Source organism: Salvia splendens, chromosome 15, assembly GCF_004379255.2.
Source record: "Salvia splendens isolate huo1 chromosome 15, SspV2, whole genome shotgun sequence".
NCBI lineage: Eukaryota > Viridiplantae > Streptophyta > Magnoliopsida > Lamiales > Lamiaceae > Salvia > Salvia splendens.
Genome location: NC_056046.1, coordinates 17,385,154 through 17,408,640, shown reverse-complemented (window position 1 = coordinate 17,408,640; position 23,487 = coordinate 17,385,154). Strand labels below are relative to the sequence as shown.

At 38.3% G+C, this 23,487-nt stretch overlaps 3 protein-coding genes across 3 annotated transcripts; 1 reads left to right on the top strand and 2 right to left on the bottom strand.

Moving 5' to 3' along the window:
- Window positions 1-785: 785 nt before the first annotated feature.
- Window positions 786-10,586, top strand: LOC121768044 (chromatin-remodeling ATPase INO80-like). The gene is made up of 23 exons (XM_042164387.1): window positions 786-1,040; window positions 1,306-1,393; window positions 1,612-1,993; window positions 2,616-3,051; window positions 3,135-3,335; window positions 3,416-3,526; window positions 3,750-4,168; window positions 4,287-4,395; window positions 4,468-4,548; window positions 4,619-4,791; window positions 4,942-5,067; window positions 5,521-5,682; window positions 5,757-5,814; window positions 6,089-6,319; window positions 6,570-6,716; window positions 7,137-7,679; window positions 7,799-8,056; window positions 8,143-8,250; window positions 8,354-8,448; window positions 8,527-8,683; window positions 9,414-9,611; window positions 9,701-9,853; window positions 10,042-10,586. Exons 1-23 carry the CDS (start codon window positions 993-995, stop codon window positions 10,276-10,278), a joined length of 4,521 nt encoding a protein of 1,506 aa, XP_042020321.1. The 5' UTR covers window positions 786-992; the 3' UTR covers window positions 10,279-10,586.
- A 680-nt stretch (window positions 10,587-11,266) lies between these two features.
- LOC121769440 (nuclear pore complex protein NUP93A-like) lies at window positions 11,267-16,805 on the bottom strand. The gene is made up of 15 exons (XM_042166242.1): window positions 16,619-16,805; window positions 16,439-16,530; window positions 15,990-16,056; window positions 15,521-15,580; window positions 15,305-15,394; window positions 14,940-15,206; window positions 14,639-14,734; window positions 14,395-14,529; window positions 14,093-14,146; window positions 13,902-13,985; window positions 13,462-13,548; window positions 12,486-13,388; window positions 12,128-12,309; window positions 11,650-11,941; window positions 11,267-11,559 (listed from the first exon to the last, which is right to left on the bottom strand). The coding sequence occupies exons 1-15, from the start codon at window positions 16,718-16,720 to the stop codon at window positions 11,482-11,484; spliced, it is 2,589 nt and encodes an 862-aa protein (XP_042022176.1). The 5' UTR covers window positions 16,721-16,805; the 3' UTR covers window positions 11,267-11,481.
- Window positions 16,806-19,194: 2,389 nt separating this feature from the next.
- Window positions 19,195-20,654, bottom strand: LOC121766785. The gene is made up of 2 exons (XM_042163031.1): window positions 19,794-20,654; window positions 19,195-19,734 (listed from the first exon to the last, which is right to left on the bottom strand). Exons 1-2 carry the CDS (start codon window positions 20,652-20,654, stop codon window positions 19,195-19,197), a joined length of 1,401 nt encoding a protein of 466 aa, XP_042018965.1.
- Between the last annotated feature and the right edge of the window lie 2,833 nt (window positions 20,655-23,487).

The following is a 23,487-nucleotide window of genomic DNA, read 5'->3' as shown; positions in this document are numbered from 1 at the left end:
ACAAATTAGAATTTACGTGTTTTCTTTTTTATTTGATTAAATTTAACTTCAATTATATATATATTTTTTAACATTTTAGTGATTTTAATTTAATTTTTTAAATATCATAATTTAAATAAATATATTAAATTGAAAATGGGTTTAGTCGTGAAACTTTGCTAGTTTTGTTACAATATTCATGTCACCTTTGTTACATGTTTGTGAAGAGAAAATGGTATGTTACATACTCAATACTGAGTACCATTAGTAACCATCACGTTTGTTTAATGCATACTTAGATTTGTTTTTTTTTATTCTACTCCCTCCGTTTCATATTAGTAGAGTATTTTGTCATTTTGATATGTTTCATAGTAGTGAAGTTATTTATCTTTTTAGTAAAAACCAACACATTTATTCTCACTTACTTTACTTTTTATTTTATTTTATTCTCTCTTCATCTTTCTATATTTTTTATTTCCTACTTTATTCTTCCTTTACTAACTCACTTAACACAATTTTTTAAAATTCTGTACCGAAAAGAAACGTCTCCACTACTATAGAACGACAAGAGTATTTATTTAGTTTGAGTATAATAATAAATTAAAAATCATTTTTCATTTTTTTAATTTTACAATTTTTATAAAGATCAAAGTTTCATTTGATTTTTGTCTCCCTAATTAAAATAAAAAATTAATCTTTGATTTTTGTCAAAATTGTAAAATTAAAAATTGTGAAAATATTAATAAATTTAGTAGAGTATAATTATGAATTCAAGTAGGAAATTTGATAAGAAGAAGATAGAAAAAAAGGATCTATTCACAACTCCACCTTTGTCTCCCGCTTCTTCTCTTCTCCTCCGTCAGACCGTCACTCTCCCCTTCTCTCTCTAGGGTTAGGGTTCGTCTCCACCTCCTCTTCCACTCGTCCATTATTCTTCTTCTTCAAATAATTTTGGCCGCCAATGCTCATCGCCGGATTCTGGTTTCTTCGCCGTAAATTTAGTGGCAGAGCTCATGGACTCCAACCGGAAGTATACTTACGGAAATCTCTTCAATCTTGAGGTGATTTCGGAGGAATCACTGCACTTCGAATTTTGATTTTCTCTCTATTTGCAATTTGTGCGTGTGAATTTCGTTGTGGCGATTTGGTTTTGCTTTGAAAGGGTGTGATTTGTGAATAATTATGTCAAAGTAATGCGTTTTGGGGGTTTTCTACTGCTTTTACGTGTGCTTAGTTTAATTTCGGCTTGGGCTTATAGGCACGTTAGTGTGTCTTTTTTTTCTTTTTGAATACACTGGTATTGATTTTTTTCGTAATTTTTTTTAGCCTTTGATGAACTTTCAACTGCCGAAACAAGATGAAGATTTTGATTATTATGGGAATAGTAGTCAGGATGAGAGCAGAGGTGCCCAAGGTAGGTAATTCGGTTTTATTAGGAAATTTACATATAATCTCTTCTTTTTTTTTCTAATTTTTGTTGCCTTTTGGTTTTTATATTTGAGTTGGACAGCGTGTATTTATATCGGTTGTTGGCATTGCATGTATGGTGTTCAGTCAAATAAGTTGATGCATGTTGGAGTTGTCTCTGTCTCTCTTCGTAACTTTGAGAGCGATTTGCTTTTTGTTGATCAGGGGGAGCTTTAGGCGACATGAATGGAACAATATCGGAGAGGGGATCGAAAAAGAAGCGGCGTAGTGCTTATAGCAGTGACGAGGAAGAAACAGGCTGTCACAGTTCGTATATTTCTGAGGAGCGGTATCGTGCAATGCTTGGAGATCATATTCAGAAGTACAAAAGGAGGCTCAATTGTGGCCCCCAAAATCCTGCGTCGACAAGAACTGGGACAATGGCAATCAAAAGTAATGTGACCCTTAAAGATCAGAAATCAATGAATGATAACAGAGGAGGGTTTTCCAAGTTTGAATCAACTTCAGATTTTCTAAACAGTAGTAGTTCCCAAAAACTTGGAAATTATCATGAATCAGATTTCGGGCGGCAATATGGTGCTTCAAGGTTTGCTTCTCACCTTATGTATTACTCTATCTGATGCACTGCTCTTATTCTTTATTTAGTCTGACTTCAAATAGTACTTTGGATTTTAGAATTTCTTGTTGAAGATTGTATGTTATCTTCTAGTATACCTGTGTGAAAATCAATAGTAAAACTAGCAGGGCCTTAAGTCAATGTTTTCCTTCTTTGTGAGTTGGATTGTCTGTCTATGATTGAGAGTGAGATTCGGAAGACTCTTAGAAAGAACATAATCCCGAAATGGCTTTCTGTCTATGTCAATTAAGTACTTGTATGTTTTTGGACTTTGCTATTATTCAAATACCAGACAAGGTTAGGTTGTATGGCTGTAGCATTTCAGTCACTGAAATCAGATCAAGTATTATCATTAGGGAAAGGAACACTCAGCCACTAAAATGGCTATGTGAGACAAATGCCATTATATAAGAAAGAGAGATCGAGGAGCTCACCCTTCTTGTTAGTTGGTTTCAAATATACTTTGATATTTCCTAAAAGTAACATAAGAGATGTGTCACTAAATGTTTTCTATGTTGCAAGTTTGTAACTGACCTTACCAATCTTTGATTAATTTGGGCTCATCATTGGTGAACTGTTCAAAACATTTCAGACCAAATCTTGAACCACCTTTTCTGGATATTGGGGATGGAATCACATATAGGATTCCTCTTCCGTATGAAAAGCTGTCATCATCACTAGGTTTGCCAAGTATGTCAGATATCCAAGTGGAGGAATTTTACCTAAAGGGTACCCTTGACTTGGGTTCATTAGCTGCAATGATGGCGTCTATAAGCAAGTTTCAGCGTAGAAGCAGGGCAGGGATGGGTGATCAACGTCCTCAGTATGAATCGCTTCACGCAAGGTTGAGAGCCCAGCAGACCAATTACACTGCTGAGAATTTCTCTCTAAGCATTAGTGAAATAGATATGGGAACCGATGGCATTCCAGAAGGGGCAGCTGGAAGGATTAGGCGATCTATACTGTCAGAAGGTGGTATATTACAGGTTTATTATGTAAAAGTTTTGGAGAAGGGGGATACATATGAGGTTAGGAAAGTTTCTTTCTCGACCTTTATATTGTTTTCGTATATTTCCAATTGTTAGTCATGGTGATAATTGAGATGGTGCAGATTATTGAACGTGGTTTACCCAAGAAGCAAAAGGTGAAGAAAGACCCTTCTGTAATTGAGAGAGAAGCAATGGAAAAGTTTAGTAAATATTGGGTTAATATAGCAAGAAAAGAAATTCCAAAACATCACAGGATTTTCACCAACTTCTACAGAAAGCAAATAACTGATGCTAAGAGAGTTTCAGAAACATGTCAAAGAGAGGTTTGTTTTACTGCGGCAGAGATTAACTTAACATTCTTGTCCTGTATTCCTTCTTTACACCAATCTTGATTCTTTTCCAGGTGAAAATGAAAGTCAGCAGATCCCTCAAATTGATGAAGGGTGCGGGAATCAGGACAAGGAAACTGGCTAGAGACATGCATGTGTTTTGGAAGAGAGTTGACAAGGAGATGGTACTTTCTTACTCTGATTTCTATTTTCAGCAAGAAGCAACCTTCTTCAACACATTACCTAGAAACTAAATTGAAACACATAATATAGTATAGCGCTATTATGGAAGTTTCCCAAAACTTGATGTGACAACTTGTTTCGATATGGTTTAAACTTTGGTGAAAATTATACTTACAGCCAGTGATACATACAGATTTTGTAACCTATGAAATTGTTCTCTTGAAGGCGGAAATGAGGAAAAGAGAGGAAAAAGAAGCTGCTGAAGCTCTGAAGCGAGAACAAGAACTTCGTGAAGCTAAGAGGCAGCAGCAGAGGCTCAATTTTCTGTTGTCACAGACAGAACTGTACAGTCACTTCATGCAGAATAAGACCTCAGAGCCCTCTGGAGCATTAGCAGTTGGTGATGACAAATCTAATGACCAAGAAATTCTTTCAGAAGATCAGCACCAGGAGGAAGATGATCCTGAAGCCGCTGAATTAAGAAGAGAAGCTCTAAGAGCAGCCCACGATGCAGTTTCAAAGCAGAAGAAAATGACAAGTGCATTTGATAATGAATGCTTAAAGCTACGTTTAGCTGGAGAAGCTGAGGCCCCTCTCCAAGATGGTGTGGTCACTGAGTCTAGCAATATTGATTTACTGCACCCGTGGGTTTCTTTTTATTTCTGACAATACTTCCTAATCCCCACTCCTGATTTTTGGTCGTCAAAAACTTTCTGTCCTAAATCTTTTATGTATGCAAGTAATTGTCTATGGTAATCTCAGGTCAACCATGCCTTTAGCATCAACAGTGCAGACGCCTGAGATGTTCAAGGGTTCCCTTAAAGAATATCAGCTGAAAGGCCTTCAGTGGCTTGTGAATTGTTACGAGCAGGTAACTAGCGTCTTCTCCCTGTTTTAGAAGTCTGCTCGGATGGATCTGATTCACATCTTCTTCTCTTATCAGGGCTTGAATGGTATTCTTGCTGATGAGATGGGTCTGGGAAAGACAATTCAAGCCATGGCGTTCTTGGCTCATTTGGCTGAGGTAATTAATTATTCTTACAAGTTTCTGGCTGGAAGTCATTCTATTCTGTCTAACTGGTTCTGGTTTATAGGAAAAAAATATATGGGGACCTTTTCTGGTGGTTGCACCTGCTTCTGTCTTGAACAATTGGGCTGATGAAATCAGCCGTTTCTGTCCAGATCTGAAGACTCTACCATATTGGGGTGGTCTTCAGGAGCGTACAGTGCTTAGGAAGAACATCAACCCAAAGCGTCTTTATCGAAGGTGATCCACCAGTTCTAATGTCCCTGTGCTTCATTTAGCTGATTGTTCTCTGAAGAATCTACTGCTAACTGTTGGCCCTCATTGACTTTTGACTTTTCTGAAAATTTCAAGTCTATTCTTTTGTTTCACTGAGCCTGCACAATTTGTCAGGGAGGCTGGATTTCACATTCTCATCACCAGTTACCAGCTGCTGGTTTCTGATGAGAAGTACTTCCGCCGTGTAAAATGGCAATATATGGTGTTGGATGAGGCCCAGGCTATCAAAAGTTCCAACAGGTCTGAGTCTTCAACTATAACATTTCTTTGTGCATATACAACATAATTACAATTTCCTATGTATACACGTTTATGTGTTCCAGTCTTCCTGACCCAATATAGACACGGATATACCAAAAAACTCTTCAAAAGTTTGTTTCCTCTTTGATGTATACAATCTTAGAAGCAGGGACAGAGCCAAGCCCTGGCCGTGGTGCCTCAGTGGTTGTATTTTATTTTTTTCATTTTTTTGTGTATAAAATTATAGTTCCGTCCATCAAAATATGTTCATGAATACAAACATTATTTCTCCGCCTTATTTTTAAAATTCTAGCTCTGTCCCTCTTCTAAAATTTACTAGTACAGCTACTTGAAGTTTGTGGTTTATCTATATGCTAAGTTTTTTAATCACACATATATAGGTAGATATTTATATATGCCACTATTGACAATGTTGAATGTTGGGAATGACAGTATAAGATGGAAAACACTGCTCAGTTTCAATTGCCGAAATCGCTTGCTTCTGACTGGAACTCCAGTTCAAAATAACATGGCTGAGCTGTGGGCGCTCTTACATTTTATTATGCCCACTTTATTTGATAGCCATGAGCAATTCAATGAGTGGTTTTCAAAAGGGTATCTTTCTCCTCTACACTGTCGTTTGTATGAGCTACAAGTTTTCTTCTCATTATTCTCCTGTACTTTATCAGAATTGAGAGTCATGCAGAGCATGGTGGGACATTAAATGAGCACCAGCTTAATCGATTGGTAAGAACCACATTCACTGCTTTTGGAGTGCAAAAGCATAATTTTGATGTCTTGCTGAGGGTTAGAGTTGGTAGCAACTAGCAAATATTCTAGATCAAAGTGTGTGATCTTGTTTAATGTATATCGAGACCCTATAGTTGCTTGTGTGGCTGGAATTTCGTGCTGATATAAAAAAATGATCCTAGGAAATGTTGTATTCTATTGTTTCTGTTTTGGATTTACGATTTAATTCTATTTTGCTTCTCACATTCTGTCTCAAACTTGATGATAACAGCATGCCATTCTGAAACCTTTCATGCTACGGAGGGTTAAGAAGGATGTGGTCTCTGAGCTGACAGGAAAAACTGAAGTTACCGTACACTGTAAACTAAGTTCTCGGCAGCAAGCTTTTTACCAAGCTATAAAGAACAAGATATCCCTTGCAGAATTGTTTGACGGAAACCGTGGACATCTTAGTGAGAAAAAAATTCTGAACCTGATGAACATTGTCATCCAGCTGAGAAAGGTAGCACTTCGCTTGATTATTGGGATTCTGTATTGCTAGTCTAGAGTTGTCCTGTTGGGATTAAGTACAAGTGTACAACTACATGTTTTATGTTTCATTACATTTTATGTTTAAATTTTACTCTGAACAATGTCTGAGAAGATATATTCAAGTCACATGATGTAAAAGGGAGGTTAACGTGTAGGTTTTCCCATCATTTGATTCCAAAATGATTGATGGTTGGTTTCCCCTTGCCCCTCCTGCAATCCAGGTATGCAATCATCCAGAATTATTTGAGAGAAATGAAGGAAGCACGTATTTTCATTTTGGCGATGTTCCAAATTCTCTTCTCCCTCCTCCCTTCGGCGAGCTAGAAGACGTCTTTTATTCTGGTGGCAGAAGCCTTATTGCATACGAGGTAATACCCGCCACCCCAAACAGCACACACTTTTTTCCTTCTGGTAACTTCCCTATGTATTCAGTAGTGTGCAGTTATACTATGTTAATTTAATATATTAGTAAAATACGTGGTTATGTAATCTTCACACTTGGAAACTCAATAACTTCTGCTAGCTTTGTCATCTCGGAGCTCTGTGCTTTGTTTGCTAGGATTACTTTTACGAGTTTTGAGTCCTTAAAGAATTCGCTAAAACTGTTAAACAAGAAATTTGTGACTTTTTTTTTGTTTTGCCTCACCCACCTTTCTCTAGGAAACCTATCTTCAGTAGTAGGAAAATAATGTAATGTTGTGGTTGTGTTTACTACCTGATTAATGATGTTTCTTTTTCTATGTGGTCTGCTTCGTTCTTTGATTTTTCATTGAATTTTACTCCGGTAGATACCAAAACTGGTCTACCAAGAGACTGCTGGTGGTTCCAAGGCTCACAACTCAGAAGCTGGCCAGAGTTTAAGCAGAGAGTCAATTCAGAAGTTATTTAACATATTCTCACCAGAAAATATCTCCAGTTCTTCACTCCAAAAGGATTCTGGACGAAGTGGAACATTTGAATTCTCCCGCTTTATTGATCTATCGCCATCAGAACTGTCATTCCTGGCAACTGGTTCTTTTATGGAGAGGTTATTATTCTCCATAATGAGATCAGATCGCCAACATTTGGACGAAATATTGGACCTGTTGATGGAAAGTGATGATGGCGATATCCAGTATACTAATATTGGCAAGCAAAAAGTGAGAGCTGTCACGCGAATGTTGCTACTGTCTAGTAGGTCAGAGAAAAAATTTCTTAGAAGAAAGCTTGCAACAGGTCCTTCAGATTCTCCATTCGAGGCTCTAATCATGCCTTACCAGGATAGGCTTCTATCCGATATCAAGCTTGTGCATTCTGTGTACTCATTCATCCCTAGAACTAGAGCACCACCAGTAAGTAGAAATCTATACTTTTCTATATCATAGAAATACGCACATATACGTCCTATGCGGTTTTACTTTTGATGACTTGTTTCTCAACTGAGATCTTATGGGAATGCTTTTGGCACCAGATAAATGTCCGCTGTTCTGATAGAAACTTTGCATACAAGATGTCTCAAGAGTGGCATGACCCCTGGTTAAAGAGGTTATTTACTGGATTTGCACGAATATCTGATTGCAATGGCCCAATGAAACCAACTGACAGTCACCCTTTAATACAAGAGATTGATGCTGAATTACCAATTACTCAACCTGCCCTTCAGCTTACATACAAGATCTTTGGATCTTGCCCACCCATGCAACCATTTGACCCTGCAAAAATGTTGACAGTATGCTCTCCTCTCCTCATCATGTACTTCTTACTGGCCCCATGTTTCAAGTGGATTTATGTTATGGTTTCTTGTACTTATTCCAGGATTCTGGGAAGCTTCAAACGCTTGATATACTTCTAAAGCGTCTGCGGGCGAAAAATCATCGCGTTCTTCTTTTTGCACAAATGACGAAAATGCTGAATATCCTTGAGGTAAATGTAACTTATTTTCGGGGATCATGATATTTCCTCATGACCATAGATCATCTGTACCTGTTACAGAGTGGTTTATCAGCTTGACCCAATTGTGTTGCAGGATTACATGAACTATAGAAAATACCGGTATTTGAGGCTTGATGGGTCATCCACAATAATGGATCGCCGTGACATGGTGAAAGATTTCCAGCACCGGTATGTGCCTTTTTTATTCTGCCCCCCCCCCCGCCCCTCTCATGGATCCTTTCTTAGCTACCTGCCAATTGCTTTTAGGAGTGATATCTTTGTGTTCTTGCTGAGCACGAGAGCTGGTGGGCTTGGAATCAACTTGACAGCTGCTGATACTGTCATATTTTATGAAAGTGACTGGAATCCAACGTTAGATTTACAGGCAATGGATCGGGCCCATCGTCTGGGTCAAACTAAGGATGTTAGTATCCCTCTCTTCAATGAATGCTTCCTGAAACCTTTGCTTAATAGTTCTGGCATTCTGCCAATCTCTGTATGTCCCTCTTGCCCCTGTAAATACAGAAATGCACAAAATTTGAAACTTCTAAACAAGTCTTTTAGCGCATGGAGATGAGATAGGTGCTTTCCACTTAAAATTTTTGCAATTTTCATTCTCATGTTCTATTGTTCTTTCAGTTTAGCGCATTTTAGTTTAATAATCAGCAGATTATGTGGATTATCATAGATGCACTTGAACTTTTTGGAATTGTTTTTCTGCATTCCTACTGCAGCAAAACCTTAAAATAAAAGTTTAATATAGTTGTGCAATTTATTTTTCTATTCGATACCCCCCTCCCCCCAGTCTCTAAGTTTTACCATTTTGGGTCGTTCCCCAAAATTAGACAAAGTCTAAATATGGAAAGTTTTTCAACAAATAATAATCCTACACATTATGTATGATGTGGACCCCACGATCCATTAACACTCATTTCATTACCTTTTTTCCTCTCTCCCTTACTTTTTCTCATCTCTCTCTTACTTTACCAATTGCATATTAAAACCCGTGCCATTTACAAGTTTGTCAATTTTTTGGGGACGGAGGGAGTATTACATATCTATTGTAAGACCTACATGTGGTTTTTCTGTCAACAATTTATCTATTCATCTTAGGTAATCCTCTCACTGAAGCATATATGCATTTCATCACTTAGGTAACTGTGTACCGCTTAATCTGTAAAGAGACCGTAGAGGAAAAAATTCTTCAGAGAGCGAGTCAGAAAAACACCGTCCAGCAGCTTGTGATGACTGGCGGTCATGTCCAAGGTGACCTTTTGGCCCCTGAGGACGTCGTATCATTATTGATCGATGATGCTCAACTGGAGCATAAACTAAAAGAAGTCTCACAACAGGTGTGCTTTTTCTTTCATATACTGAACTCATCACTATAAAACCCTGTGTTGAAGATATTCAAACAAATTGGGTTCTGCTCTTGAAACAGGCAAAAGATAGGCAGAAGAAGAAAAGTGGTGCTAAGGGCATCAGAATCGATGCAGAAGGAGCTGCGTCTTTTCAGGATTTTGCTTACGCTGAATCACAGGACTATGACTTTGAACCACAAGATCCCGAAAAAACAAAATCCAGCAGCAAAAAGGTGATAATCTCTCTGGCTTCTTCAATTTGATATGACCACGGAATTTAGGAACCATTGATAATTGAGTTTCCAGCATTGAAATCTAATGAAATTAAAATTTATATGGACTGACATAATAGGTTTTTACAATCCACTTTCGGAGTTCATCATTTCATAGCAGATTAATAATGTATTAGTTGCCTTTGCAGAGGAAACCCAGTGGTGACAAGCAAGCACAGCCGAAAGCAAGAGTTCAGAAGGGCTCCAAACAGATGGATTCACCATCACCAAACCGAACGATACCAGACTATGAACATGAGGATCCCTCGCAGCACACGGACTCCATACAGCAAAGACCAAAGAGGTTGAAAAGGCCAACAAAGAGCGTGAATGAGAACATTGAACCTGCATTCAAAGCTATTCAACACCAGAGCTCAGAACTATAGCTGCTGAACAAAACAAGGAATAACAAACTGGGATGCAAGACGATGACATCGTTTAGTGTATCGCTGAATCTGCTGATCTCCCCTAGGACCAAGCGCGGCAACATTGCTGCTGAGGAGCCTGTCTCGTTTGCTGCATTGGAGGATGGGACGAACTCATGGGAATGAGTGAAAGGTAGGAAAATAATTATAGGAGTATTGTACAGATTATTATTTGGGGTGGAGCTTGCCAGCTTCTAAGGGGCTGCCATACCAAAAATATAGTTGATAATGTATAGTCAAGAGTTATATTATAGTTCCAATTTACAAAATCACCTTTCCTCATCTTTTTTTTTCCCTTCCTTTTTGAATTCTCATAAGCAGTCAAAGGATCTGCAATTAAAATATGTGAACCCTCTTCTTCTTCTCATAACTTCCGTTTTGTGCAAGGTCACTCTTCCCTTAAACTAGAACTAGAATGCACTTCAATAAGGCGGCAATGGGCATGCTCAATGTGCCCCCTGCGACACACTCAGTACTTGGTGACATCATGAGTAAATACAAATCTAGTTGAATAGTATACTTCAACTATTTCAAAATGTTTCTTGTTTAATGTAACTCACTTTATCACAATAGTTTATAATGAACCAATTTGATAACATCACGTTGCCCATTCAAGTGTCATTACAATAATGTTTATTTTAACAAATAGAGAGTCCTCACCAGTTGCATTCTCTCTTGCCCAAATACATCAAAATATTCAGGTTGCTCTGTGTATATTTCTTCTTCCAATTAATCATTAGGAACTAAATTTTCACTCATTTGGTGAATCTAGAGATTGTACAAAATAGCGATTCTTGTAACCAGCAAGTGTCAAAAGCTTTGCGAGTACATGTTTCATTCCAGTGTTGGTATTCTCATTTTCCCCATTATTATTAAGGTAGGAAATATTGAAATTGGCATCTTGTAGTTCTATGTAATGAATGAAAATAAGCTCATTACCATAGGCATGTTTGGTTTAAATATAACTCTTTAGAAATTGGATCACAAATTTCAGAGTTAAGTAGACAAAAACGAATTCGTGTTCGATATCCCAGGGATTTAATATAATGAACAAAAAGGAATCGCCGCTACCCTCAGAATAACCAATCCGCTCAAACAAGGGATACCAAAAAATGCACATTAATCCTCATGGACAAGTTATAAACAAGATTCTACCAACAAAATTCACAAGCTTCGAGCAATCTTTTCATACAAATCACGAGGCCAGCTCCGATTAAGGTTGTTGGCAAGAAAGTTGGCGATCTGCAAAATTCAGTTGTGTCAATGAAATAACGATCATAATTTGCAGAAGCAAACAGTACAGCCGACACAAAACATAAACAGTTTTTTTACCTTAGCTTTCATAGCACGGAGAGATCCATCTGTATCAGCGACGTTGTCCAAACAATTAAGAGCGTCTTTGAGAAGGCCTGGTACACAGGCTTCAACATGAGGTGACACGTTTTGGAAGGCATCAGGTGTGGAATCTGTAGATCTTGGGTCCAGTGGAAGAAATGGAAGTCTTGCAATCTCCCTCAATGCATCTAGCTTATTCCCAGACCTCGCAAGTTTATGGATGGCTAAGATTGCTTCAAGCTGCCTCAGCACGTTTTGTTGCTCAATTGCAGTGGCTCTCTCTTGAGGACTGCAGAACGTAGAAACATAGCAATTATTCCACTTATAGCCGCAATGAACAGAATCATCAATTTTAAAAGCATAAACAAGGTAGATGTAGAAGTAAAATGAAATGCTTTTATCATATTAAAGCCGACAGAGACTTCAATGTTTGCCTCTCTAGATCTGGAACAAGAAACGGGCAAGAAGTAGAAACCTGATTTCTGGGTAGTACTTGAATGTTTCCAAGATATCATTTCCAGAATGTATAAGTCCAGTAATCCGGCTTTCACCATCCAGTGTGCCGCGTGATAAGGCACAAAGAGCTTCAGATAGACACTTGTTTATTGTATCCAGCGCAGCAGAAAATGCCCCAATTCTTTTTTGAATCTCTATAGACTGAAAGGTGAAGGTAAAGTTAGCTGAACATATCAAGGGGTTCGGAAAGCATTATCAGGAAATAGCTTGGGAATTACTAAGGTGATATCAACCAAGAATGTAAAGTTTCAGAGGCAAATTAAAGGGCAGGCTTATCAAGTCAGACTTGGATAAAAGAAATTTAAAAGAGAGTTTACTTTATCATATAAACCAGCATCCTGACATTGTCGGGCAGCTTCGAACAAAAACTCTTGTCTTTTCTGTCCATCAGTCAAAAATCTTCCCAACTGACCTTCTCCAGCACCTCTTGAGCCAAGCAAAAGAGATATACCACCATCACGTAAAAGAATCTCTGTCAAAAGTTGCTTCAACATCAGGGTCATCTGCCTTTGCTGATCCATGCTAGCTCTTCCAATCCATGACAATTGCCCACCACCCACGGCGGCAGCTGCTTGAGCATAATACTCTAATGCCATTGAAAGGTAACCATGGCGCAAATACTCAGCCCCATATTGCCTAATGATGCTGGACGCCTCAGCCAAGGCATCCATCACTCCAAGTTTTTGTCCTGACGCAGAACCTTCAGGAAGGACGCCATAATCAGCTAGCACAATTGATATATGCACTGAATCAACACTAAATCCACTATCTCCGATATCTTTTGACAAATGAAGAACGCCTGGAAGAAGCTGGATGCTTAAAAGTAATACATATGGATAAACCAAAGGGTCCTTTCCATTCTTAGTATAATACGATGGCTCAAATTTATTTAGATACGCCTGCAAATCCTCCAAACTGTAAGATGATACTCCACCATTGAGGACAACCGAAGAGGAGGAACCACCAGAGCTTTCCCGTACAGCAGACAACATGAACCATAAGAAATCTTCGATTGTATTAAAGATAGTAGGTAGCTCTCTAAGCAACCTGTCAATCAGCCTCCTAGAGCCAGATATAATAGCATGCAGGAGTAACTTTTTCTTGTCATATGATGGCCGACCAACTCGATCAACCATCCTTAATATTTTCTCGCATTCTTCTGAAGCAGAAGCTGCAGTCTCTGTTGATACCATACCTCCCGTAGAAATCCACTCAGCAAGCTAGCAAAACAAAGAAGCTAATAAGCTTGAAAATGACTAGATGATTAATGAAGGAGAATTGTACTACTCGTACCAGCGTAGTGAATTGCTGGGAGACACGAGATGTCCGTGCAACACCCAGAGCTTCTTCATGGTATCCAGTTCTCAGGCAAAAGTATATCTGTTAACAAATTTGACAGACCAACTCAGTTAGGTGGGAGTAAGAGGGGAAGTAACTTAGTGCACACCATAACTTAACAGTAATGAAGTTTACTGCCCGAACAATTCTAGTATCATCATAAACAAGAAGATCAGGCCACTATTTAACCCTGAAGGAAGTAGCTACTTTTCCAAATTTTCCAATCAGAAGTAGATCTAATAAAATAAGAGGCTTCCTAGATCACTCTTTTAAAATCTCCGTTTCTTGAATAACTACTTTGATATGTAAAAATACAAAATGCAATGCCCTGATGGTCATCAACTCACAATCAGATTCTCACAGAGATATTCATGCTACCAAGAAGAGTAATAAACCTGCTGCCATGTGGTGTCTATAGGAGGCTGTCGACGGGTATCACCAGCATCAAAGTCAAGAACTCCATATTCCCTTAAACGCATCTGCAGAACAAAAAGGTGTAGAAATTTAAAAACAGGCAGAGTAAGACGCATACATCCATATGTACACTGACATATGTTCAACTATAATGATGTGAGCTCAAACAAACCCGAAGGAAGGCACGAATTCTTTGCAGATTTCCAACAGCCCCGCCAAGAGCAGCCTATAATCATAAAGAATACAAACTCTTTTATAACTTCAAATTATAACCAAATGACTGGAGAAGAAGATATGCACAACCTAAGCAAACACCTGGAGGCCTAAAAGGTATAACCAAGCAATTATTTTACATTTAGTAATTGAGGAATCCTAATGAGAATTAGTATGTTCAAACAGCCTAAAACTGAGGATAAGGCAGCAATGTTGTTAAAACACAGTAGCAGACAACAAAAAAACATTGAAATAATTTACCTGTGCAGGATGACTGTGAATCATATCCATTACATACTTCTCATGTCCCCACTCCAGATGGTGCCGAGCTCCAATCACTAAAGACATTCTCTTAGAAACACTCCGTTTTACACTTGGGTCCTCACCCATTACTGTCTGCCAGTAACAGTGTGCATCAATAAAAAAACTGTGAGGTTCTGTGTCTGGGCTTGGGAAACAAGAACTTGCATCAATAAGTACTGATTATTTCCACTTGCAAACATACCATAATTAGATGCCAAATCTTCAGCATGCTGACAGATTTTGATCCAGATGAGTCCATTCTCAGACTTTCATATGCACTTTTAAAAGCTGCAGCAGGCTGAGGATAGAAATAATTAGTTCAGCATAGTTAACTTTACACTATGTTGAAGTAGCCATACAAAAGTATGAGAGAAATCCCTCTGTCTCATGATCCTTGAGAAGACAGATTCAACAATGCCAATTTCATGTTAGTTAAGGCACTGGCGATTATTTGGAATTACGCAGGTAACTTGAAAGATTTAGTTTATGATTTCATGTCTTACTTTGAAGGGTGAACCATGTTGTCTAGCACTGTTAAGATTCTTCACAACTTCTGCATATGCTGCAGCCTTTTTTTCAACGGGTTTATCAGCCAAAAGTGCCAGCTCGGCACCAGATTGTCCTGACGAAAGCCCAGGGCTTGAAGTCATAGGTACTATTTGACCCTGGCGACTAACCCCACTGCTCGAATCATGGACATTTGTTCTCGGTAGTATTGAAATTCGATTCAGGCTCTGAAGAAAATCTCTTTTTTCCTTTTGCCAGTCCTCCTGAAATGATAAGTTTCGCATGACAAATTGATTTCAAGAATCCAACAAGAGGATTTCATCAAGAATGCTAAATATGAAGCTAATGCCGATTGACCTACCTGCAATACAGACATCATATAATCATTGAAACTTCTAAGATTATCTTTCTGAGCTTCCTGAACAGCTGACAGCATTGCCATTTCATGGACCTGAATTTCAGTAAATATTGTGCTCGTTTATAAGGATTAGGAAAGTCCGCTGATATCTTGCATCTGCCATTTTTATTTTATCTTTTAAGGCTTCAATTTTGCTTATGTTTAAAAGAATGAAATTACCTGTTGGAGATACTCTTCAACTGTTGTTGCCTCCGCAGGAAATACATCTTCAAATGTGGTCTTTACAGGGAGAATATAAAAACCCAAAGAGATGAACATAAAAAATTAACATCATATAAGTAAAAGAAGAGAGAGAGAGAGAGAGAGAGAGAGAGGAGAGAGGAAAGAGAATGGTGAAAACTGCAATACATGAAAGATATGATGTAATGATTTGAAAATGAAAAACTTCTTACGAAACTATTCAGTACTACATCCAAGATAAATCTAGTAAAATGAATATAAGAAGCCAACATGTAATAGAGTATACAGATTGTATTTTTTTATAATAGTAACTCTGGTAATCAACATTGGCTATTCTGCATCCAATTTTCAGAGAATATGGAAACTGGAAACTTTCTAAGTTCAATAGGTACTTGTCAGAAGGACGATACACGAATTTACAGCAATACAGATGGATGAATTCTTCTACCTTTAATTCAAAGGACTTGAGATCACGAGCTAGCTGCTCTGCGTTTAACCCCTCCCGAGCTAATAGCCTGCCCACAAAAAAATATGACAATAAGAAAAAAGTTATGAGATAAGATCAACAAAACGTTGACACAGAGGTCACTTTACATTCCCTCACTCATACTACAAAATCTCATAAAACTTGTTTATTTTAAAACTCAGGTTTCAAATTGCCAATGCCTAAGGAATAACCACTTCGGAACACCACAACTCTACAAAATTCTTAGAATGCTACGCATTTTGGAACTCCGCTCTCCATCAAATTTTCTGTCACTTCTTTTATATTTCCAACCTAAAATTTGATCAAACCAAGCTCCACTTGAACAAACCACGCAATTTGCAACTACCGGTAAAGAAACATCAGTTCACATAATACAAAAAGACATCGAGAAAAATAAAACGAGAAAATACCTAGTAGCCGCAATAGACTGTGACGGAGCTTCGGCGCGCAGGGTTTTGGCCTTGAGCTTCTTCGAGAGAGCCTCCAACTGATCCAAATTCCTCTGTTTCCGCCAAAACACAACAGAAAAGCAGTTTAAATGACCAAATCTCGAAATGAGAAAACATATAAACAGCAATCGGGGTTCATACCTGAAGCGGCGGAAACTGAGCAGAAGGAGCGGCTTGTTCGATTAGCTTGGAAGAAGAATGCAGCAGACCAGTCCAACCACTCATGTCGGCATCGCTCGTCATTGTGGACGCTGGGTTGCTGTAGAGCACGAGTATGTAGAAAAATGGAGGGGTTTTGCTTTTCAAAAGCCCTAATTTGAATACGACTTCACTCACACCGTTTTAACCAAACCTCTGTTTTAGCCGTTTACTGCATTTCAGTGAGCTTGTACTTCACGCAATAAAAGTTGTGCTACCCAATCGCTTCAGTTCGGTGTTTAAATTATTTTTTTTTAAAATTAAATTTTCGGATTGTTTTAGATTATTCTCTCTAATTTAAATTTTTGGATCAACTGTGCTATTATAAAATACTAGTATTAACCTCCGTGCTATGCACGGGACATAAGAGTTTCAAATAACGAATACAAAATATAATAAAAATATAGAAAAGAAGAACTCAAAGCAATGTGAAGATTTAAAAATAATGGACTTATCTTCTCTCACTCTAAATGAAGAATTTACTACTCCTTAATGAATGTATTATTTATATACAATTTTAATTTATGATCCAAGTGGAGTAAAAACAATAAAATTAATGACAAAAAGAATATGTGTAACTAAGGATCAAAGAATATAAGTTAATTATAATAAATATACAAATAAAGAAAATATGTGTGAGTAAAGATCAAAGAGTAGAAATTGGAATAAGAAACGTACAATAACAATATACTCATATTAGATAATTCAAAAAATATTTTAATTAATTAACTATAAATTTTAAAATAAATATTAACTAAAACACATTAAAATATACTCCCTCCGTCCCACATAATTCGTCCCAGTTTTCCATTTTGGTCCGTCCCACATAATTTGTCCCACTTCAAACTTTCCATTTATGGCAAAAAAATCATACCAATGCTAATTACAATAAGGGAACTCAAATCACACAATTAATGCAATTAAGTGTTTAATTAGCCTTTGATTCTGTATCCCATATTTCGAATGACCCATTCATTTCGTCTTCCTTATTCTTCCCCTTCAATTCTCCTCTGGTGGAATTTACTCCTCCCACCTTCCCCCCTTCAATTCGGCTACCCCATTCAATTCTCTCCCATTGAAGACACCTCCCACCGGCTCACTCATTCAATTCGCCTCCCAACCGTCTCCCCCATTCAATTCGGCTCTCATTGCAATTTACTCATTCCCACCGTCTATAAACTCTAGATCTACACTCATTCTCCTCTCAAATCCCACCGTCTCCACATACCTCGCCTCCTCATCCACTCCAAGTACTCGCTGTGAAAACCCTAGATCTACACGGGTTCCTCCACAAATTCGACCGCCTCCACACAAATCGATGGATGCTTATCCCGACTCTCCAACTCGTTTTTTATCGATGGATCTGGACGATCTCGTCGTCCCAGACACCCCAGATCATCTATGGGGTTCTGAGTTCGCCTTCGACGCCGGAGATCAAGTTGACACCGTTGTCCCCGAAACCCCAGCTGATCTCTTCATACCCGTAGACGTGTGGCCTTCTCACTGTGGCATCGTGTACGATGACCGTGGTTGCCCCTACTACGGGCCACCACCACCAGCCACCCCCTACGCCGGGCCACCACCACCAGCCACCCCCTACAATGGGCAACCATCCTCCACCAACGTCCAAGCTACAGCCGCCCCCATCGTGTATTCCGACTTCGAGAGGCATATTCTTGCTATTTTGCTGCCTGGGTTTTTAGATTTAATCTAAGTATGTTGTCCCTCAATTTGGTTGTGTTGTTGATTGTGTCATTGGGTTGGAGGCAGTTGTGTTTGATGTGTTTGTTTGGGTTGGAGGCTGTGGTTGTGTCATTTGGGTTGAAGGCTGTGGTTGTGTCATTTGGGTTGGAGGTTGTGGTTGGGTCAGTTTGGGTTGGATGCTGTATTAATTTGTTTGGGGGATGGGAGTATGGTTGTTGGAGTTATTGTGTGGGTTGGAGGCTGTGGTTATTTGTTTGGGGGAGGGGAGTTTGGTTGTTGGAGTGATTGTGTGGGTTGGAGGTTGGTTGGAGGCTATGTTAATTTGTTTGGGGGTTCTCTGGTTGTTGGATTAATTGATGGTTGTATATTGTTCCTTGTGATGTGTTGCATGCTGATACTCTTTGGCCTTGTGATGATTTGTTGTGTGTTGATATTACTGATACTTTATGCATGATAAAGCCACCCCTCTAGTTAGGTATGGAGGCTTATTTGTGAGTTCATATAAACACTAAGATCTGAGGGATTACAAAAGCCATACACTGACATTACAAAAGCCACCCCTTTACAAGGTTTGGAGGCTGCCCTATGATGACAATTTTCTGAGGGATTAGGTTTCAGAAGCCACCCCTTTACAAGGTTAGGAGACTGCCCTATGATGATAATTTTCTGAGGGATTAGGATTTTAGAAGCCACCCCTATACATGTAGGTTTGGAGGCTGTACAAAAGATGTCAAAAAACAGTTGATAGCATAAGCCACACCTATTCTTGAGGCTTACACACCCAACTGCCAAAAAATGCTTCCTAATGACTGAAATTATAAACCTACAGCCCTACATATATGTGAGATGTCATATGCTGTGCCAGCATCATTTTCACTCTGTTGGAGGTATGCCACTGCAGCCTTGACAACATGTTCTTCAACCTCTAGAGTGTGTGGAAGTATGCCCATCCTTGACAACCTATCTTTGTTGATGTGTGGAGTTTTGTAGCCATTTCCCCCTTCCACTTTCAAGATCTCTGTTAAACAAGTTTGAAGAGTTAGAAACACTTTGTTGAGTGTTTGTGCACTAAGTTCTTCAAATGAGCTTTGCACATTGCTCAACAAGTCATCCACTCCCCTAGCCAGCTTGTCATCTTGTATAGACTGTATTGCTCTGAAAAAACCTAAATCCAAGACATTACAATCTGGGGAATTGGGTGGTTGACAAATGATATGGAATGTGAAGCCATCTGTGTTTGCAATTGCCTGAAATTCTGCATCATTATGCATGATGTGGGGTCTTGCATTGTCTTGTTGTATGAATATGTCCTTGCTTATGTTATCTGGCCATTTAGCCTTGATTGTTGGTATGATCTGCATAAGGGGTGCTTATGTGAGTTCTGGATTATGAAAAGGGAACAAAAATAGTGTACCTTTTGAATAAGGCAGTCTCTCATGACTTCCTTGTTCACTGATTGAATTGGCTTTGTCTCTAAGGTGCCCTTTGCTCTGTTCTTGGATTTTCTCTGTGCTGGCTCTTTTGTTGTGAATGGAAAGATGCCTATTTTTCCATCAAATATGACATCCCCATCTTCTCCAAAGTATGGTCTGCAAACAGCACACATAAACATCACCTTTGTTATAAACCGCTTTGACTTACATGACCTATATGGTTCGTCCTCATCTGGCAGCAGGTAGTATCTATCCGTAGTCTTTGTCATGAAAAACCATTTTTCATCTATGTGCACTACATTGTGCATTGTGTGGTATTTGAGCATACCATTGTGCACCTGAGGCTGAACATGAATGAGACCCCATTTCATTCTTGCTAACTTGTTTGCGGCAGTAAGTTGGGGTTTCACAGCATTTGTGTGTGGCCTCAGTTCCCCTGCTTTCACTTTTCTGCCCACTGCACTCTTACTTAACTCCAGTTTGGCAGCCAACTTACGGATGGTTGATCTTTCAAGGAATGAAAGAGCTCTTACTTTGTTTGAATCAAGCTGAATTCTATCTTTGCGCTTGAATCCTTTAACACGATCTTGTATGCTCACAGGTACTCCAAGCTGGATTTGGTGGCTTGCCTCTGCCCAGATTCTGTGCACAGTCTTCGTGCTCACTCCAAAGTCCTTTGCTGTCTTCACAAAACCTCCATATGCTACTTTACCTTCATGGCTCAGTTGTAGCAGCCTTTGAGCTATCAGATTTTTGGTGTCCACTCCTACAATGCGCGAGTTTTTGTCGCCGGTGATATCTCCGTCACTGTCTCCGGCACTGCCTCCAGCAGCATACTCCATTGCCCAATGATGAAAATTTTCTGAGGGCAATACTTCTATTAATCTCATTTTGTTTAGTAGGTATGCCTTTGTAGCTAGTGATAGTTGGCCATACCCTACTACATTCCCTCCAAAAAAAATTTGTTTTAAGTTTAGTTTGATTTTAGATTTCCCTCCAAGCAGTTGTAATCATCAGTAGACATACATTGAGAAGTTGTAGTGTGTGGAGTTTAATAGAAGAGGCAATTTGGTTTGAAAAAGCAGTGAATGTGTATAATCTGGAGCATTGTCAATTGAGGACTTTGAATTTCAATTTATGCACACTAAAACACTAATTACAATTAACAAAACTTAATTTTCCAAATTTAATTATCCTCAATTCATCACTAATGCAAGATATTCATCAAAATACAAGATAAATACACAAGGTGGGACCCACTTTTCACTACCTACATTCATTTAAATCAAAGTCAAACAACATTTCTTAAAACCCGTGCCCGGTCAAACTGACCCGAATTATGTGGGACGGAGGGAGTATAATATATATAGAGCAATCACACTTCAATGACATACTACAACTTCGTATAAAAATAGTAGTATTATTTTAATATTCAGTTAAACTCAAGAATAATTAAAACTTTCGGTCATTCAATTTAATCGAATATAAAAAATGTCTTTATTTTTATGAGGATGAAATATTAAATAGTTTAATTAAATAAATATAGCATGAAAATTAAATTATATATTTGTGTTGCCATTTAGTTTATAGATTAATTCAGAGAAGAAATTATTACAATGATGAATAAAATTTTAATTTTAATCCAAATAGAAGGCAAATTAAACTCTTTAGCACAATTCCAATTTTAACTCAAATAAAAGGCAAAATAACAATACATGAAGAATTAATTTGATGGCCCGAACGAAATTAAAACCAGGCCTAAGTTCATCATTTTTTTGTGGTCCAATTCAATTTAACACAAAGAAAAAAAAGTAGCCCAATTTTAAAAATATACTCCCAGTCGTCGACTGCCTCTCTCTCTTTTCTTCTCCACAATCCATTCCTCCCCCAAAATTGAGGATCGGCGAAACCCTAGCTCCATCGCCACTGCCATTTCCAGTCACCATCGCCGACCACCACCGTGCCGGACTCCGCCTCTCCTCTCTCGCCTCGCTTTCAAATTTTCCAACTTAGGTAGGAACCTTAGCTTGACGTGAAACCGGAATCCCCCCCTTCGCCGCCCGTCGACCACCGCTCTGGGCGGCACCGACGCCTTGGCGGAAGCCACCGTCCGTCGGCTCGCTCTCACGACGGTAGGAATACGTCCATCGATCATCAGTGCCATGCGCCCACTGTCCGTCGTCTCCTCTCGTCACTCCACGGCGACCCGGCGCCGCCGGGCTTGGTGTCGCCGTCGTCCAGCCTCGGCAGAGGGAAAAAGAGCATCGATCCCCCCTCCGAGCTCCGGTTCCGATCGAGAGCCCAGCCACCCGTCGGCCAGTAGCTAAGGCCCCCCCCCTCTTTTTTTAAGTCCTCGATGCACTCTTCCTCTTTCCTCTTTCTTCTTCTCACCCTTCTCTCTCTACGTTTCATTTTGCAGATTCAATGTTGCTTTTTTTGCAGATTCAATGTTGCTTTTTAATTGTTTTTGCAGATTCAATGTTGCTTTTTAATTGTTCCAAAGCTTACTTGGGAAACTATCATTTTATTGGACCAATTTTTCTCCAATCTTGCCATTGTTTAAATGACCAAAAGGGTAACCACATATGCTTTGAAGTTTCCCGCCAAAAAGGGCAAAAACGTCTTTTCAACAAACTGACACTTTAGATTAGTATAGATTTGGATTTAAAATTAATTATAATTTCACAATTAGAATTTTATATAAAAAAATATAATTAAAATTTTAAATTGTACCTCCATACATTGTACACACTAAAGAAATGATTTGGAATTGAAATATAATTCAGTTCCTTTGTATTCAATTCCAATCTCATGCACCGAATGAACCCTAATTGAAAATTTGTATGAATCTTGTCGACTATTTAGACCATCGAATTTGAAGGTTGATTTAACTAATGAAACAAAGTAAGCGATAGCGAATACAGATAACACATAAAATACTAGTCCACTATTTGTGAACGGTTAAAGAATGGAATTCCAATATAGTAAAACTGACTTTTCCATTAATTCAGTTATAAATCAAGCATCTAATTATGTCTCAAGTTATGCTAGGACAATCTTAAATATAATCATGAATATGTTCTTGAAGCATTCAAATAATGGATTCTGCATCATAATTATGTAACTCATACCAGTTCCGGAGATTTTAGGTTATTTCGATTTGATGTTAAGTCTTCTTATGTCATGCATTATTGCTAACAAGTATTCATCTTTGCGATGTAGAGCTTAACTAATTTTCTAAAAATTAATTTAATAATGACATAAATTTGAAATATAATAATTGTACATAAGAAAGGGCTCGTTTGATAAGTGATGTGGGATATACCTAGGTTAGTTAATGATCTAGATTTAAAGTCAAGTTAGGAAAAGATATGATTTCAATAACACATGTTTGATACCCTAGTTAATTTTTTTCTAATAAGCCCACTTTGTTTGATAGGAAAGTTATGAAATAAGAAATTAATATGCAATGACAAATTTGATCTAATTAAATTCATTTATTTCTTAGATTGTCTATTGACCTAATCAAATCTTTTAAAATCCTTTATATTCTATGTGGGAAACAAAAAAAAATCACACTTGACTCTCTTTTTCCCTCCTTATTCTCACGACAGATCGCTCTTAACCTAAATCATCAAATATGTTGATTTCCTATATATATATATATTCTACGTG

Coding starts and splice junctions, on each gene's coding strand:
- LOC121766785 (XM_042163031.1), bottom strand. CDS start 20,654: ATGGAGTATGCTGCTGGAGGCAGTGCCGGAGACAGTGACGGAGATATC. Junction 19,735..19,793: donor GAGACTGCCTTATTCAAAAG/GTACACTATTTT, acceptor CCCCTTATGCAG/ATCATACCAACAATCAAGGC.
- LOC121768044 (XM_042164387.1), top strand. CDS start 993: ATGGACTCCAACCGGAAGTATACTTACGGAAATCTCTTCAATCTTGAG. Junction 1,394..1,611: donor TGAGAGCAGAGGTGCCCAAG/GTAGGTAATTCG, acceptor TTTGTTGATCAG/GGGGAGCTTTAGGCGACATG. Junction 6,717..7,136: donor GAAGCCTTATTGCATACGAG/GTAATACCCGCC, acceptor TTACTCCGGTAG/ATACCAAAACTGGTCTACCA.
- LOC121769440 (XM_042166242.1), bottom strand. CDS start 16,720: ATGACGAGCGATGCCGACATGAGTGGTTGGACTGGTCTGCTGCATTCT. Junction 16,531..16,618: donor CTCAGTTTCCGCCGCTTCAG/GTATGAACCCCG, acceptor TGGCGGAAACAG/AGGAATTTGGATCAGTTGGA. Junction 14,147..14,394: donor TTCACAGTCATCCTGCACAG/GTAAATTATTTC, acceptor TTATGATTATAG/GCTGCTCTTGGCGGGGCTGT.